The sequence below is a fragment of the Ostrea edulis genome, chromosome 6 (assembly GCF_947568905.1).
Source record: "Ostrea edulis chromosome 6, xbOstEdul1.1, whole genome shotgun sequence".
In the NCBI taxonomy this organism is placed as follows: Eukaryota; Metazoa; Mollusca; class Bivalvia; order Ostreida; family Ostreidae; genus Ostrea; species Ostrea edulis.
The window spans coordinates 73922206-73941647 of record NC_079169.1 but is presented as its reverse complement, the minus strand read 5'-3'; the positions used below and the strand labels follow the sequence as shown (position 1 = coordinate 73941647).

Sequence of the window (19442 nt, the reverse complement as noted above, 5' to 3'; positions counted from 1 at the left end):
TTTTGATTGCAGGTAAACTGAAATATCAAGTTTTATCAAATATTTGAAGGAACTCTGAGTTTGTGTTAGATATCTGACTAATTTACAATCATCAAAATGAAGAAGGGTGATATTAGGTATCTTGACATGCCATAAGTTTCCAGATATCACCCTTAAGGAAGTAAACTACTTTTACCCTTTGATTGCAGGTAAACTGAAATTTCAAGTTTTTCATAAATATCTTTAAGAACTCTGTGTTTGTATTAGAGATCTGACTAATTTACAACTATCCATGTGAAGTGGACTGGTATTAGGTATCTTGATATGCCATCAATTTTCAGATATCACCCTTAAGGAAGTCAGCTACTTATACCTTTTGATTCCTGGTAACATGAAATTTCAAGTTTTTCATAAATATCTTTAAGAACTCTGTGTTTGTAATAGATTTCTGACTAGTTTACAACTATCCATGTGAAGTGGAGTGGTAATAGGTATCTTGATATGCCATCAATTTTCAGATAGATATCTTTGATATCTGACTATTTGATATTTGCCGATATTACATGGCTTTATATGAAGTGTCTTGATATGCAATCAATTTTCAGATATCAAGTTCTACGAAGTCAGCAACTTGCACCTTTTGATTCCAGACATCCTGAAATTTTAAGTGTTTTGTATATAGGTTAAGGAACTTTGTGCTTCTGTTAGATATTTGACTAGTAAACTACTATCCACGTGAAGATGATATCGATCGAGGTATGATAATATGTATCAAGATAACTAATACCACTCCTCTTCACGTGGATGGTTGTTAGTTTTTCAGATATCTAATACAAATGCAGAGTTCCTCAAGATATTTACGGAAAACTTCAAATTTCAGGTTACTTAGAATCAAAAAGTATAAGTAGCTGACTTCCTTAAGGGTGATATCTGAAAATTAATTGTATATCAAGATACCTAATATCAGTCCTCTTCATGTGGATAGTTGTAAATTAGTCAGATATCTAACACAAAAGCAGAATTACTTAAGATAGTTATGAAAAAGTTGAAATTTCATGTTACTAGGAATCAAAAGGTATAAGTAGCTGACTTCCTTAAGGGTGATATCTGAAAATTGATGGCATATCAAGATACCTAGTACCACTCCACTTCACATGGATAGTTGTAAATTAGTCAGATATCTAATACAAACAAGGAGTTCTTTAAGATATTTATGAAAAACTTGAAATTTAAGGTTAGCAGGAATTAAAAGGTATAAGTAGCTGACTTCGTTAAGTATGATATCCGAAAATTGTTGGCATATCAAGATACCTAATATCACACCTCTTCACGTGGGTAGTTGTAAATTAGTCAGATATCTAATACAAATACAGAGTTCTTAAAGATATTTTGAAAAACTTGAAATTTCAGGATACCAGGAATTAAAAGGTATAAGTAGCTGACTTCCTTAAGCGTGATATCTGGAAATTTATGGCATGTCAAGATACCTAATACCACTCCTCTTCACGTGAATGGTTGTAAGTTAGTCAGATATCTAATACAAATGCAAAGTTCCTCAAGATATTTACGGAAAACTTCAAATCTCCGGTTACTTAAAATCAAAAGGTATAAGTAGCTGACTTCCTTAAGGGTGATATCTGAAAATTAAATGTATATTAAGATACCTAATATCACTCTTCTTTACTTTGATAATTGTAAATTAGTCAGATATCTAATACGAACTCAGAGTTCCTTAAAATATTGGTAGAAAACTTGAAATTTCATGTTACTTGCAATCAAAAGGTATAAGTAGCTGACTTCCTTAAGCGTGTTATTTGAAAATTTATGACATATCACGATACCCAATATCACTACTTGCCATACGTATCGTTGTAAGTTAGTTAAATATATGATATAAACACGGAGTTCCTAATGGTATTCACACGGATCTTGAAATTTCGTTGTACCGATAATCAAAATGTATAAGTAACTGATTTCCTGAAGAGCGATATCTGAAAATTCGTGGCGTACCAAAACACCATCTATCACTTCTTGCCATATGTATAGTCGTAAATTCGTCAGATATCTAATACAAACATAAAGTCAAACATAAAGTTTCTTACGGTATTCACACTTATGTTGAAATTTCAGGGTAACTCGAATCAAATTGTAAAAGTAGCAGATATCTCAAAATGGATGGTATATCAAAAGATTGAAGGTCTGAATTCAATCCGTATCACTTTTAAAGTAAACGCTCAGTTGAAAAAGTTTATTCGTATTTTGCATTGCAACGTTATGTAATTGGGGATAATTGAGCATGAAATTTCATACAACTCCTCGTTCCTCTTTAGAAATAAATTTGATAAATAATAATTTTCAAACTCATTAACCTTTATCTGGCAGCGAGCTATCAGTAATTATAACTTTTATATTTTGTAGTAGCTGGCTACGAGTAGCTAACCTTTCTTACTTTTAGTAGCTGGCTACTAGTAACTGGCTACTAGTAGCTAACTTTTCCTGGTTCAAGTAGCTGGCTACTAGTAGCCAACTTTTCTCTTTTTAAGTAGCCAGTTACTAGTAGCTGGTTACTAGTAGCCAACTTTACCGATCTCACGTGGACATGTATTTCTCCATTTTGAATCTCGTGTACCCAAGTTCACGTTATTCTGAGATGTTACATAAAAGCATATAAATCTTATTTTCTTAGTCATATATAATCACTCCTCGATTTAAAACACGAATAGTACATGTACAACGTTTCCAATGGTTGTGTATTTGCTAAACACCGACGCTGAATATGACGTCACAATGCACTGTTTACATCAGTTGCATAGAGTTTCCCGCGTTCAATGAATAGGCAGATCAAAAATGTCTGAAGTTAGAATACTTTGAGCTCTGTCCTCACATGTTAGGCGCAAATATTTCGGGATATTTTTTGTCCTGTTATGGATCTAGATACTATATAATGCCAATATCTTTAATTTTGCTTCGCCCTCAAACACGGTCAGGCCGTAAGACATATTACATTTATTGCATGATAGTGAGGGAGATATGAAGATTTATTCACCTAAGAAAAATCATATTACCCGAGGGGCATGATTTTTCTTGAGTGAATAAATCTTCATATCTCTCGAACATTCATGCAATAAATTGTTTATTATACCAAAACAAAGCAAGACTATAAATGTTCATTTGAAATTGTAGTCCGCTCATCTATACATTGCATGTAGCTGACATCGTCGTAAGGGTAACACCGCACCGTTAACGTAGTGATGTAATAACCAGTTTTTTGTAGTTCCATTCTCCTTGAATGCTGATTTACTTGCTTGTCTTTGTATCAACCAAAACCAGGCCATTTAACTCTGTATCAGGGACCCGCATATTTTGTGCCGTATGAACTATGAAAGTACAATGACTCGGACTCATTGTGACGTCACAATAAACTACGTCTACTTTGCCGTAAAATATATGGAAAATGAACGAGGTTGCCCAAGAGGTAAATATGATGGGGAGATTAAACTGCATGGTTCCCTGTTGATCTCGCTTCTCTACGGGTAGTCTCGTTCAACCAGACACTCAGCTGTCTTTGTAGATCTCCGACAAGCAGATATTTACGGAAAAAGCAGAGCGTCTGGTTGCACGAGACTACTCTACGGGTACAACAGGTAAGCGCCAATTTTTGACGGTCAGGATTCGGGTAGCTATGACGTCACAGCCTACTGCACTACGTTACGAATGCGGTGAAGTATGAAGCGCGAGCTCGAGGACTTACGTACTATGGCTAGTATTCGGGCTGTATCGTCATTTCACGCGTATAAAGAGAGTTCCTTTCAAAACAACAACGACGCTAACTTTGACGTCACAGTTGACTACACTACGTTACAAATATAGTGAAGTAGGCTTATGAAGCGCGAAACTTCGTATCGTAGCGCAATAGACTTTGACGTCATAACTAGACTACAACAACTTTACCATTCGGAATCTCTCTAGTGAGACACAACCAACTGACCAATGCAATCGGCTCATTTGGGCTAACCAAAGTACCGCTTACCCGTTGTTTGTGTGTAGCATCAAATAGCGGGGAACCAGTTTAATGGGGAGATATGATGTTTGAGAGGGAGATGTGAAGTTTTGTCATCCCTGGCACGTGACTGTATAGACCAATCAGATTACGCGTTGCATAGAATTCTCATACTGAGGTAAAGTAATTGTGTTTTCGACTAAATATTTAGTCATACTATGAAATGTTTTTGTTGCAATTAAATTGATGCTTACTGTAAATTGTTTAAAATCGCCGTTTTCTGATCCTAAATTTGGAACTACTTCGTAATGTGCCTATGAATGTAGGACATCCACGTGGAGAAGATTTGAATGTAAACATGGAATCAAAAGTAAGAAAGGCTGTAAAAATACGATAAAACTTGTGCAATAAGAGACAAACAGCTAAATGATAAATATGTACTTTAAAAAGTGCCAGTGGGCTATGAAAAGAGAAATGTCATCACTTGTTAACTTTTAAACAGGAAGGAAACCGAGAATTATTGTTTATATCATGTGATTATATTGTCACGTGATTCCAAGCGTTGACAGAGGTGTGTGTGAAGCTTGCGTAACGCGCCCTCTGATGAGAGAATTGTGGCAGCTGTATATCTATTCCGCACGTGACGTTGCCGTATCAACGCTTGTTGACGTTGTGTTGTCACAAATGACCCGGTCTTGCGCACTCATTTATGAACCCTGTTTGGTGAGGAAGTCGGCTGATCGTGTTAGCGTGAACGTTGAACGCCCCCCCCCCCCCCCGACTGACGCTTGCTTGCACCATACCGAGTGCTTGATTTCGCAAATCATTGCTTCAACGCGGCATCGCTTCTTCACCAAACATGAATCGATCAGTGTCTGGTTGTAGAAATATACCAAGGTTTTTATCTTTTAGTTCTTACATTTTACGGTACATACTTGGGTTATTTAGGAAAGGTGTTTTGTCAGAGATGTCTAAACCTCTTTTACGGTACATACTTGGGTTGTTTAGGAAAGGTGTTTTGCCACAGATGTCTAAACCTCTTTTACGGTACATATTTGGGTTATTTAGGAAAGGTGTTTTGCCACAGATGTCTAAACCTCTTTTACGGTACATACTAGGTTTATTTAGGAAAGGTGTTTTGCCACAGATGTCTAAACCTCTTTTGCCGGATTGTTTCTTTAGTTCAACATGTTATGAATTTTCATTTCAGTGCACAGTGTGAATATACATGACGGTTAAATGAGAAAAAAATCACAGCAATTAGATAAGAATAAATGTGTCGTTAATCTGAATTTTTATTGGCGAATATATGAGACATGATATATTCTTATTGTCTGTTAATGAGCTGCATATTCCTAGTTGGTGATAAAGCAGCAGCTGTTTCAAATGACGCTGCATTCACTGAAGTCCTCACTCGGTGCCTGCTTGAATCGTCACTAAACATAGACTCAAAGTACAGCTGTAGAAATGCCATCTGGATCGTTGCGATTCAATTTCTTCTCCATCAGAACCTAGGTTTGTTTGGTTTTTATAACTTTTAAATATGCTGGCAAAGTTCATAAAGGGCTTTCCGAAGTTTGTATATACTTATGAAAATTCTTCTTTTTTCATTTGTTTTTTCTTCCTCAGTAATGTATCACCCATATCAGTGGGGATGTCTTATTTTATACCAAAAAGTTATTTCTCGCAATTTTGCTGCATGTCCCATTTTCGTCGAATAAAAATGCAACAATATCTAACCCCCTTCCCTTTGAATATTTTTAGTTTGATTTGAACGTTTTTCATTCTAATACCCTGTACACTTGCAAAGGTTTCGGGCACTGTAAAAGTTTTAATTAAGAATTAAACAATCTAAACAAGAGTTTATTCTGTCTGTTGCCATGCTATGTATATATATATATATATACACGCGAGCGCGCGCGAACGACAAAATTCAAATGAAGATTTCACATTTATTCCGAAGCGCTTTCGCTCTACGGGATTTAAAAAAAAAAAAACGCTGAAGACCAGTGAAATCTTCATCTGAATTTTTCCTATATTTTGTCTAAGCCAAGGACTTATTTTATTCTAGTAAATAGATAGATATCCTCGTAAGCTGAATACTCGGACTGACGTCGTCACCGAGTCTCGGAGTCAAGATATGTCGACCGAACGAGATAATACATGTATCTTAAGCGCACAGGATGATTATGTCACACACATGGCATAATATGTCGATCGCTGGAGATGATAAATCGATTTTTCGCCTGGTAAAAGTATTGGTGTTTTTAGTATACCACCGTAATATCAAGTTCTAAACCATACTTAAAGCTACTACAACTCCCACCCTCGACTTTAATTCACCACAATTCGGTTTTAGGTGTATGTTAATAGTTTGATTTTTCTCTTCTGACAATCAGAAGCATGTCCACCATTAAAACAACAAGACCTGCTGGCCTTCTGGAACATGGACCCATGCTGTACAGTTCAACCTTCGCACACCATTGACCAGTTCGGGTTTGGATGTTTTCGCGGATGTGTGAAAAAGTGCTCGAGTAAGGAGGTTGAATCGTTTTTCATGAATCTGTCATTTTATTACATTAATGTTAGCTAAACGAAGATTTTTCAAGTATGCACGATGAATCTACCAACCAAAAATGAAATTACAGTTTCATAGTCACGGCTACCCATGTCCTAAATCATAATGTAACGGTTATGCAAGAAAATTCGTTTGGAGTGTTTCCGGTTATGAGTTAAAAGAGAACAACACGCCGCTTCGACAGGTAGGTAGATCTGAGTTTTTCTTGTTTATGACAATTTAACCATTGCTGACGAAAATCGGGGAATGTAGTCAGCTGTAGAAATGATTAAAGTACACGAAAAAACCACAATTACCCATATCTAAAGCGGCAAGACGACACGAGATGATTTTCCGAGAGGAAAAAGGGGTTGAATTTTGAATATTTCTCACGATTCTCGATTGTCAGGGTCAATATCGGCTCAATCAACTAACCAGTCGAAATAAGTTGACCACTCTAGGGACGATTTGTGCAAGTTAAAATTAAAATATTCTACTTTCTTGATGTTGGTGTTTGTATTTTGCCAACATTTCTATCCAAACGGGTCAGGTAATGCTTTAGGGGATAAGTTAAGATTTAATGGATTGGTTAAGATTTAGAGGAAAAGTTGGTTAATACACACCCGCTGCATCTTTTGTTATTACAAAAGGGAAGCAACGTGTAGTGTCCAATTTTTTGCTATTTTCAATGATCTGGTTTTAATATCAAGAAACCAATCGTCATGCGACTAGGATTAAGTTTATATTACTCGGTACTGGAAACATTTGAAAACCAAGTAGTATTTCCTGTAACACTGCGTCTGTCTTTATTAAGCAAACTTTTAGTGGGCGGAGAACACTGTTTGTCAATTACTTCTTAGACCCATTTTCTACAGAAAACACATGCAACTTAAGTATGGATATTACTACCCCCCCCCCATAAGTTCCCCCTCCTTAATAATACCACAGGCACTTGTTTCATACATAGGTAATAAGGAGGGGGGGGGGGGGACTCATGATGTATGAAACAAGTGCCTGTGGTATTATTAAGGATGGGGGACTCATGTATGAAACAAGTGCCTGTGTTTTATACGTATTTTATTATACCGGTAGAAGGTCAATCTCTAAAGCTTACAAAAAGCGTGAAACGATTACATGAATCAAGAGAGGGATGATATAGACAGGGAATTCACACATTTCAGAGAAATTATTGGACCCCCCCCCCCCTAACAACAACAAAAATTATCAAAGGGGTACTAATATCCATACTTCAGGTGCCTGTGGAAAAAATCATGCAAAAATACAAGTACTGATACTATACTAAAGTGGGTTTTTTTTTACCGCTAACTTCAGCTGTTCCTATGCAAAGATTCATTGAGCGTTTTCATTTCCACACTCTAAAAACAATGTTTAGGTTTGGAACACTTTTTAAACGTGTTTAGGTCTAAAAGTGTTTAGGATTGTGCCTATATCCTAAACGCGAATTGTAATAAACATGTTCTACCCTAAACATGTTCAGACTGAGAACATGTTTAGCTATGCAAAAATACAGTATCTAAACACAAAATAACATGCTAAACACTTGCTAAACACAATCCTAAACGTCTAAACACAATCCTAAACGTCTATGCGTTTAGGTTTTGAACATGATAAGCTTAGTAACATTGTTGACATTAGTTTTACAGTCTTCATGTAGAATATTCCTGTCTTCTGTAAATGAAATTCGAATTGCAGAAAAAATTGCATGTCAGAATTGCCATACTTCAAACTGCTATAGTGTACCAGGCCCCGATAGTGACCATAGTGTACATCATACGCCGTATTGCAAGTATACACTGTCGAGGTCGATATCCAAAATTGATGGAACCATTAGAAGAGCCGTCTATGGGCTTCAACCCTTTCCTGTTGGAAATGAGCAGAGTTTAGGGGTATCCAGAAAATTTTGATCTGGAATTCCATTTCAACTTGAACAGGTCTGAACACATACATATTGAATTTTTAAAAAAGTGTAATTCATTGTCTCTGGTATTAGACGTGCCTTTAGTGTTAATTTAAACCAATGCATCACTCTTACTTTGCATTGGAACAAAATTCATTTAAATCTTGTGAAAGAGAACATCAGTTGCAATTGATGCCCCCCCCCCTTTTTTTTAAAATTCAACATGTGACAGTGCCTGTTATGCGAAAACTAGCATATCAAAGACAAAAAAATTGTTGAAGTTGTACTTGCCGGATGATATTTAACCATGTATAGTTTACTTCTTATATATGTGCATAAGTGATTTTTAATGGTTTTGTCTTTAACATGTATCGCGGAAATTTCGGCAATTAGAATATAGAAATAGAGTTATCGGACTTGCAATGTAATTTGAGAAGAACCGCGCAAACCCGCATTGTTCGATTTGAAACATCATGGATCCCATAGACACAGTTTGTAATACAAGGGATATACTTGCTAGATTTTGCAATGTTATTCTCCTATAATAGAAGAGAAAGCTACTATTTAAGACTCTTTAATGCTGTGGATTGAGTTTTAAATAGAAGGTTAGCAAATCATTTTGTAATTGAGACAAAGTCAAAACCTAAATACAAGGAGAACTAAACATGTTCAAAACCTAAACACAAATGAGGTAAACGTGTTCAAAACCTAAACACAATAAGGGTAAACATGTTCAAAACCTAAACATAATATGGGTTAAACATGTTCTACACCTAAACATAAAAAGAACATGTTCCAAACCTAAACACAATTAGTTAGACATGTTCCAAACCTAAACACAAAGAGATTTAAACATGTTCAAAACCTAAACACATTGGGTTGAACATGTTCAAAACCTAAACGTAAAAAGTGTTAAACATGTTTAAAACCTAAACACAAAAAGTGTTAAACATGTTTAGATTTAGAACGCGTTCAAAACTGTACACAAGAAATGTGTTTAACTTTGTCTTTAGGATCTAAACACCATTTATAGAGTGCACCCCAATACAACGTACACTATTCATTCTATTATTTTGTATTTTACAGATGGAAAGAACTCAGCACAGGTGTGAATATAAAGGATGCGACAAAGTTTACCATCAATTAAAAGGGGAAACGGACTTTGCATATGGAAATTCAACATAGCTTTATTGACATCGGTCACTTACCTGTTTTGCTTTTGTTGTTTTTGTTTGGTATTTTAACATTAAAGAGAGATTACTTGAGTATGGTCTCTGGTTATACCTACTTCCGTTCAGATTTATCAGCATTTTACAATCTGAGAGTTGTCCCTTCTTAAGCTCTCTTCTAAAACATTTCTAAAACATTTCAAAGCAAACGTTACAGTAGGTAAGACACTTCACTTTGTATACACGGATGTTTCGAGTGATGCTTGTGTCAACATAATGTTTTACGGGCTGTTATTTCTTTGCATAGAAAAAAACCGGTATTAAATTGCAGGTACCTTTCTTAATAGCAGTTTAGAGAGAAAACGTTTGCTTTGTTTTATAGCAATGTTTTATGATTTTTGAGAAAGAAGTAGGTTTTGTAGGGCATCTACTCTCACAATCATCTTAACGAATCTGATTTAGGTAAACAGCAATTCTGGAAGAACTCTACCCCGTTTGGTTAATTTTCATTCAGTGGTTCTCATGTGGAATTTAGTCAGCGGACAAAAGACGCCAAATGGTGACAACAACTAATTTGATATTATTGGTCAGATGAGGAGTATTCTGAATGTTCATTTTTGTTAGTTTAGTAATTATTCTACCACGCTCAAAATTAACTAGTATTTTTATTACACATTAGATTCTGACATGTAATCAAAGTTTAGTCCAAGTCTATGCGGCTGCAACAGCTTAGAGTAGTTTATTCTGTAACCATCATGTTGCCTGATGGGTTGTTCTCCGGCATGTCGATTTGGTGCATTCGGTAAATACATTTTTTGGAGGCGATCTCTGTCTAAATGATCCCTGTGAAGTAGAGAAAACGTTATCACAATCACTAGACCATATCATGAGAGCTTCCATGCTTATAAATTCCTCCTAAAGAGTAAATTGACACAAGATCGACACCTACATGTATATAGTGTATCCCCCCCCCCCCCAGTAATCTGACTATGGCCTATGGCCCCTTAACCATTTTACTAGGAAATCAATAGATTTCTATATCCTAATATGAACTAATTCCTTATAGACTTTAACATTTGGTGTTCTGAATTTGAAGTAAAGTACTAGACCAGAAAATGCAAAGTAACAACATATTCCGTGCAACATCATGTAGCGATTGGTGGACCGTTCTTGGCACACTGATTTTGGCTGCGGATAACTCCGTTTGCCTGGGGCTCACGGCGGGTGTAGCCGATTGACGGAGGGGGGTGCTTACTCCTCCTAGGCACCTAATCCCACCTCTGGTGTGTCCAGGGGTCCGTGTTTGCCCAACTCTCTATTTTGTATTGCTTATAGGAGTTATGAGATTGGTCACTGTTCGTTATCTTCACCTTTCATCAAGAAAGCATAAGCATACCTAAGTATTTGACAATTAAACATCATGCATAAGTATTCGACATTTACATAATCCGTTAATTTTCTACATAGTCATAAATAAGTTGCTTATACACACCTTAGAATAAACACTCTATCTTCTTCAATTCTCTGCACCTACTATACATACAGTTGACATACTATCTGGGTCTAGTCTTGATTGCCACGTCTTTGGTTCCGGATAAGCAGCATCTTTATTTAGTTTTGGTGAATATGTTCCTGAATAAATATACATATACGAGTACAATGCATGTACATTGAAAAAAATATCTAAAGCTTATACAGTGTTTTGTATGGGGAAAGAGACTCAAAGAGTAGAGGTGAATTCGCAAATCGAAAACGGTATCAATCTTTTTCTCCCTAACACGACTAATATTTTTCAAATACCTTCGTTACAAAAACAAAAAAAATTAATTTCAATAAATCCTAAGTCATGCATTAATGGTTATTGCAGATCCAGAATCGAACATACTAATCTAAATTACGTCACGTAATACAAACTCATTCAGGTGCGTAATTCTACTGTATCTATCAGCGGGGTGTGTATTAACCAACTTTTCCTCTAAATCTTAACCAATCCATTAAATCATAACTTATTCCCTAAAGCATTACCTGACCCGTTTGGATAGAAATTTTGGCAAAATACAAACACCAACATCAAAAAAGTAGAATATTTTAATTTTAACTTGCACAAATCGTCCCTAGAGTGGTCAACTTATTTCGACTGGTTAGTTGATTGAGCCGATATTGACCTTGACAATCGAGAGTTGTGAGAAATTTTCAAAATTCAACCTCCTTCTGCTCTCGGAAAACCATCTCGTGTCGTCTTGCCGCTTTAAATATGGGTAATTGTGGTTATTTCGTGTATTTTAATCATTTCTACAGCTGACTACATTCCCCGATTTTCGTCAACAATGGTTAAATTATCATAAACAAGAAAAACTCAGATCTACCTACCTGTCGAAGCGGCGTGTTGTTCTCTTTTAACTCATAACCGGAAACACTCCAAACGAATTTTCTTGCATAACCGTTAGATTATGATTTAGGACATGGGTAGCCGTGATAGTATAAGACACAACATCAATTTATTCAAATGGTTTGCACATGTGCATAGCCAGGTACATCTTTTGAAATCCAATAACAGCTTTATAAAGAGGGAATTATTATGGCAAGCCCTTTTACTATTTATTCGAAAAATAAGATATCTTTTTAAACCAAAGAGATATCTCTTATTTGAAAGATATCGCTTTAAAATGAGAGATATTTCTTGATTTTAAGAGATATCTCTCTAAAAAGAGATATCTCTTTCACTTAGAGAGATATCTCTTTCACTTAGAGAGATCTCTTTCACTTAGAGAGATATCTCTTTCACTTTGAGAGATATCTTTAACTTAAAGAGATATCTCTTACTCTGAAGGATATCTCTTTTACTTTGAGAGATATCTCTCTAAGAGTATTCCTAGAGATATATCTTTCAAAGTATAAGATATATCTCTTCAATTGTTAAAAAAGAGATATCTCTTAAAAAGATTTTTATTAGTTTGAATATTTAAGGAGTTCTCCCTAAGCCGGATATCCGCCAAAGAAAATTTTACCATGATGGCTGCAATCCCGTGCAAAGATTTTGCGTTTACCACATGTGAAGTGTATACAGGTAGCACAAAACAAAGACAATAAATTAATAAAATATGTGAGCTACACTCAATCTGATTAAAACCAGATCCTGATATCCGCTCACAATCGCTACACTAGTGTAGCGATCTAAGTGAGCGGATCTCAGGATCTGGTTTTAATCAGATTGGAGCTACACTGGATTTACATTTACACCAAATTATGTTTTCCCAACCACCTCTTCAACCTTGTCCGCCATTTTTACACTAGAAGTAGTTTGATTGGTTAAAAAATAGGGTTACATCATATTAATGGCGATACAACAGGGATAAGTCATTATGATCACCGGGGGGGGGGGGGGGGAGGGGGGGGTATTAAAGAGATATCTCTTTAAGTTAAAGAGATATTTCTTTTTGAAAATTTAAAGAGGTATCTCTCTAACTTAAAGAGATATCTCTTTTTAATTTGATGGAGATATATCTCTTTCTCTTTGAGTGATATCTCTCTAGCTTTAAGAGATATCTCTCAAAGAGAAAGAGATGTCTCCCTAGCGTAAAGAGACATCTCTTATGTTTAAAAAGATATCTTTTTAGTTCAAGAGATATCTCTTATGCTTAAAGAGATATCTCTTTTGGTTAAAAAGATATCTCTCTAACTTACAGAGATATCTCTACAAGCAATAGAGATGTCTCTCTAGTGTAAAGAGATATCTCTCTTATATAAAGATATATTTTAATTTTCGAATAAGTAGTAAAAGGGCTGGTTGTTCTCTCTTAAGCTTCAAGAAAGATGTGTTTCAACCCATGCTTAACCCAAACTCACAATCTACAAAATTGCATCAACACGGACCCTCTCCACTGTGACGTAAATCCCATCATGCAACGCGTCGGAGGTCAGCATTGCTTCAGCGGATGCACACAATATTGTGAATGATTGAACACTAATTTCTCAATTGTCATTCAAAATAAAATTTAGATACATTTTTAGATCTGTAATATATACTGTGTTATCTCTCTTGACCGTTGACCGAGCAGGCGACTTATTCCTTCCAAACAAAACTCGTCTTTCAAGTTACACTGTACATTACATAGGAAATTACACTGAATGAGGTGTTTTACAAACAAGTTCACTATTTACGGATAGAACATTAAAAAAAAAAAAACAATTGTAGAATTTATTTGGTATCCATGCTTCCGTTGTTTTCCCATAACACAAAAACGTATTTTTATAGTTATAAATCAATGAATTTTGCCAATAAATTCCGAAACGCTTGATCCGGAGTTACTGCTTGAACATTTGGTATTGTTTTATATAAGAGGTGAAGTGCGTAAGCTATAATAGAATTGTACTTCATTAGTAAATGTCGTGAAATTAATTAAAAATCTACTTTCGTTTTCGATAAACTACCCGGAAATAGCAAAACTGAGATTTAAAAGGTGGATCCGCTTTCAAATAGTGGATCTTTGCCAGTTTTTAATTTTTAGATGACATCTTAAGCTGATACGATATGAAGTAAATCCGTTGTTTATCGATGCTTGATTTTGATCTTACAGGTGAAGTAAGTTTTCATAATTATTGAATAAATAAAATATGCCTGTTCGTTTCTTCAATCTGTGATTTTAGTCCTAGATCAGTTTTATGGAAATTTTCAGAACGAGGCAAAATTATAGATCTCTACCCAGAGTTATCGTTCCTTACACTCACTCGTCTCAAGGGTTTTACAAGATTTTTGTAAAATGGCACGTATGCTCATATAAAGTATGGTTTTGACTTCAGTTACAAAAATATACGTAAATAAATAAATATTGAGCAGATGTCAAGTCTTTTTTGTGACACGAGAAGCATTGATTTGGGTTGAAACGTGGATATTGGGTAGTTCTATTGCACATAGGTACATGAAGAATATATAGTAATGAAAAAAAATCTACAAATAGTTGCTTGGCCTACCTTTTCTCGATATTTTATAAAATAGTTCTTAGTTTTATTAGCCGTAAAAAAAAGTGGATTTACATGTGGAATAACATTGCTGAGACGTTAACAGAGGTGTAAGTGACAGCAAGGAACGACAACTCTGGGTAGAGATTGGCTTAGATCTACAACTAATCCCACATTCTCGGGCCTTTCCGGCAAGCCGAAAAACAACCCGAGAAGCTGCCTCTGGTTTACAACATTGTGTATATAGGCGTTTACTGTTAGTTACACGTGTAATGGTTTTGACTAGGCCCATATTTATCATTTTATGAAGATTTATAATTATATTACTTATATACATTTCATTCAATGAAGGATACCTTCTCCCAAGACCAGCGATCTGACACATCGATGAATTTCTAAATACGGTATTCATATGATATTTTCGATATTCCAACATCCCCCCTCCCCCGTGATAATAGAAGTCTGTGTTACGACTTTTTTTTGTAATAATTTATCAACAGTTACTAATACGTACAAGCACATGGATAAACACAACAATGTATTTTGGTTGAACATGTTTTGTGATGACACAGATCTTGAAAGTAAGATATAAGTCGAAAATTGTCAGATATCGAATGGTCCGGGACTATTCTATGAAGTCTGTGCCTTTCAACTTTGAAGTTAAAACATTTTACCGAAATTATGTTGTATACTACCTTGCAATGTTCAAGAAATCAGGCCACTGATTACAATATAGCATTTAAAAAAAAATTAATGACATTTTTATTTCCCAGACCTATCACTATAACATATAACAAATAGACCAAACAATAGAAGAAAAAAGGTGTGGAAAGCTGCCAGGGATGGGCCCTGACTAAGCTCCACCTAAATAACAATATATATTCCCTATTACATCTCGCAAAATGTAGAAGAAGAAAAAAACTAAAAGATATACAAGATTATATATAATCATATGAGAACAAAGTTTTATAAATACATCATTTCTAGAGGATATGAAAGTATTCCGTGACAACTACCCAAATGGCCCTTCTCACATTTCAAAAAGTATATTTTGACCCTGGGTAGTCATGTAAAAGGGAAGGCAGATCATTTCCCTTTACTTTATTTGTACACGATATAAATAGTATGCAATAGAATTTGTATTACAAATATATAAGATTATAAATTTTTTTACAATATTATCAAGAATATGTGAAAACGATACCTTGTTGAATTCAAGGATTCCCGTTACATGATTTCGAATGTCATAAGATTGCTCTTTTTTGTTTAGTATTCTGCAATACATTTTATATTTGTAAATTTTACATGCAGTTAGTGATAAAGGAGTACATGTATTTAAAAATATTGTTTTCTCATTGATTTCAAAACAAAAACAAAAAAAAACAACAAAAAACCCACCTAAGAACAATGTTTTTCCATGAAACTTGAAAATTCAATATTTTTTCAACAATTTTCCAAATTTCACAAATATTTTTACATTTCAGTACCAAATGCTCATTACCCTCTTTTTCCTTACATAGTGAACATAAATCCGTATCAGTAACTTTCCATTTCTTTAACATAACTCGGTTGCTGGTTAGATTGTTCAACAACTTGTAATTGAAATCAGCAATGTGGGTATCAAAAATATTACATATTTTTTGCTTATATATTGCACTCCAAGACTGTTTTGAAAACACTGAATCTTTTAGAATAAAAATTTTGATATAGAGGAGGTACAATAAATATCATAGAACATTTTACTTGAGAAATCTTTCACGCGTACAATTCCGTGATTCAGCAGTAGAAAGTATGAATTATCTTTTATATGTACATTTTCCTTTATCATATTTTGAACATCGAAAGATTGTAGTAATTTTCCTTTGGCATTTTTTACAATATTATATTCACAAATCCACGCAATATAACTAATACGCATGGTTTCTGCACATAACGCTGTAGCAGATACTTCTATGATTTCCCAAATTTCACGTGTGGAGTGGCAGTATATTAATAGAAATTTTCGCCAAATATCGATCAAATTTGCATCCTTACGTGTGGTTGCCGAATATTGTTGAAGGGTTCACCTATTTCTAGCACAAACTGCAAGGCTGGAAACGAGTAAGAGTAAGTGGGGACATCACTGTGTTCCGTCGTATGTTAATATATGACTAGTTTTATCTCTATAGCTGTAACCAAGCTAAATATGTCAATTATCTAGTAAAACACGTACCCCTAAGGTCACCATTCCGCACCCCCAAATGTGGGGTTGTACACGGTGATATGAAAATTATCGAGTGTAACATGTCATGTCATATGACTTTAAGATGCCGTCAACATAAGCAACAATCTTCGTCATTACAGGGTTCAGTCGTGTATTCCAACTCATTTCAAGTTCAAGTCTACACCCTCTATTTCCTACAGCTATACTTCTACTATTGCAACCAAAAGTTTTAATTATAAACAAACTTTGCAGTGCCTAGATATAGATCATCTTATACTTAATCCACCTACGTGTTCTTCATCTTCTTTCAACTGTAGTCCAGCTGGACATGTCATTACTGGTGATGTTGATAAATAGTTCAGCTGGACATGTCATTACTGGTGATGTTGATAAATAGTTCAGCTGGACATGTCATTACTGGTGATGTTGATATATAGTCCAGCTGGACATGTCATTACTGGTGATGTTGATAAATAGTTCAGCTGGACATGTCATTACTGGTGATGTTGATATATAGTCCAGCTGGACATGTCATTACTGGTGACGTTGATATATAGTCCAGCTGGACATGTCATTACTGGTGATGTTGATAAATAGTTCAGCTGGACATGTCATTACTGGTGATGTTGATATATAGTTCAGCTGGACATGTCATTACTGGTGACGTTGATATATAGTCCAGCTGGACATGTCATTACTGGTGATGTTGATAAATAGTTCAGCTGGACATGTCATTACTGGTGATGTTGATAAATAATCCAGCTGGACATGTCATTACTGGTGACGTTGATATATAGTCCAGCTGGACATGTCATTACTGGTGATGTTGATATAGTTGAAAATGAGGACCTCAAATCACTTATTCTAAAAGGTCCTAAATACAGAGAACCTCGGTCTTTTAATTGGCGATAGAACTACATCTCTATCATGAATTATCTCGAAGATTATGCCAGACGATGGGCTAAATATGAAAACTTGATACATTGTCAGAATGGGTTAAAAGCATAAGAGGAATATTAAAATCCCGCATTAGACATATTAAAACAAAAGTACCCACCATCTATCCTTCTGTGTTTAGTAAACCAGAAGGGATAAATGAATTGAATAGGTTACATGAGGAATATGTTTTGGTTCCAGCTGCCAAAGCTTGTAACAACATTGTCTTTGTTTGTAAGGCTCATTATTACAACTGTATTTTAAACGAACTTGGCATTAATTCCACTTTTGGTAATCATACTTATACTCCAACTGCCCTTTCAAAATATGAAATTCTTCAAAACCATGCTTCAGTTTTAAACACATTTAATATCCCAGTCAATGGGTCGAATGAATATGAGTTACCGTACCTATACTGGATTCCTAAACTACATAAAACCCTTACAAAGATACATTGCTGGGTCCAGTAAGTGCTTTAACAAGCCCCTATCTTTGCTCCTCACGAAAATATTAACAGCTGTAAAGGAGAAACTTCAAACTTACTGTCCGACTATATCTGTCAGAAGTGGCGTAAATCATATGTGGATTCTAAAAAAATCTAAAGAACTTTTAGTAAACTTGAAGTCGCAGAATTTTTCCCAAATTAATAACATGAAAACCTATGACTTTTCAACACTATACACGACCATTCCTCACGATGAATTAAAGACTAGACTTTGTGACATCATAGACAGTTGCTTCTTAAAGAAAAACGGAAAACGGAAATATTCATATCTAGTGATCAGTCATTCAAAAACTTACTTTGTTAAACACCAATTTGATTCCACGCATAAGTACTCTGAAGTTGAAATAAAAAATATTAGAGTTCCTCATTAACAATATCTTCGTGGTCTTTGGTGATCAGGTCTTCCAACAGTCTGTTGGAATTCCCATGGGCATGAATTGTGCTCCTTTGTTAGCTGACCTGTTCCTATATTCATATGAAGCAGAATTTATTCAAAAACGTCTACGTGAGAAGAAAACAATCTCTCGATGTGGCCTTCAATTCGACATTTCGATATATCGATGACGTTTTGTCTATTAACAATAACTTTCATTCATATGTCGATTTGATATATCCCTGTGAGCTCTAAATAAAGGACACCAGAGAGTCGTCCACTTCTGCTTCATACTTAGATATTTTATTGAAAGTACACATTAACGGCAACCTGACAACTCAACTGTATGACAAACGGGATGATTTCAGGTTCTCTATTGTCAACTTCCCATATTTATGTAGCAATATTCCATTGTCACCTGCATATGGTGTTTATATATCTTAACTGATTCGATATGAAAGAGCTTGTTCTGCGTATAGTCAGTTTTTAAATCGAGGTAAGCTACTGACAAACAAGTTGATGGTACAGGGGTTTCAACTGTTTCGATTGAAGTCAGCATTTCGCAAATTCTATGGTCGTCATAACGATCTGGTTCGTCGATACAACCTATCATTGAGTCAAATGCTGTATGACGTGTTTCATACCGATTGTTAAGCCGTTCTTGGCACACTGATTTTGACTGCGGATAGCTCCGTTTACCTGATCAGGATATAGGGCTCACGGCGGGTGTGACCGGTCGACAGGGAATGCTTACTCCTCCTAGGCACCAGATCCCACCTCTGGTGTGTCCAGGGGTCAGTGTTTGCCCAACTATCTATTTTGTATTGCTTATAGGAGTTATGA

At 35.4% G+C, this 19442-nt stretch overlaps 1 protein-coding gene across 1 annotated transcript; it reads left to right on the top strand.

Annotated features, from left to right (window-relative positions):
- The first annotated feature begins 4892 nt into the window (after nt 1-4892).
- On the top strand, nt 4893-13646 carry LOC130046950 (uncharacterized). The gene is made up of 3 exons (XM_056140742.1): nt 4893-5494; nt 6379-6513; nt 13426-13646. Exons 1-3 carry the CDS (start codon nt 5296-5298, stop codon nt 13578-13580), a joined length of 489 nt encoding a protein of 162 aa, XP_055996717.1. The 5' UTR covers nt 4893-5295; the 3' UTR covers nt 13581-13646.
- The last annotated feature ends 5796 nt before the right edge of the window (nt 13647-19442 follow it).

Bases quoted from the DNA above. Each gene is read 5' to 3' on its own strand.
- LOC130046950 (XM_056140742.1), top strand. From the start codon at position 5,296: ATGATATATTCTTATTGTCTGTTAATGAGCTGCATATTCCTAGTTGGT. The intron at 5,495-6,378 runs GTTTGTTTGGTT...TCTGACAATCAG, and splicing joins TCTTCTCCATCAGAACCTAG to AAGCATGTCCACCATTAAAA. The intron at 6,514-13,425 runs GTAAGGAGGTTG...TTCTCTCTTAAG, and splicing joins ATGTGTGAAAAAGTGCTCGA to CTTCAAGAAAGATGTGTTTC.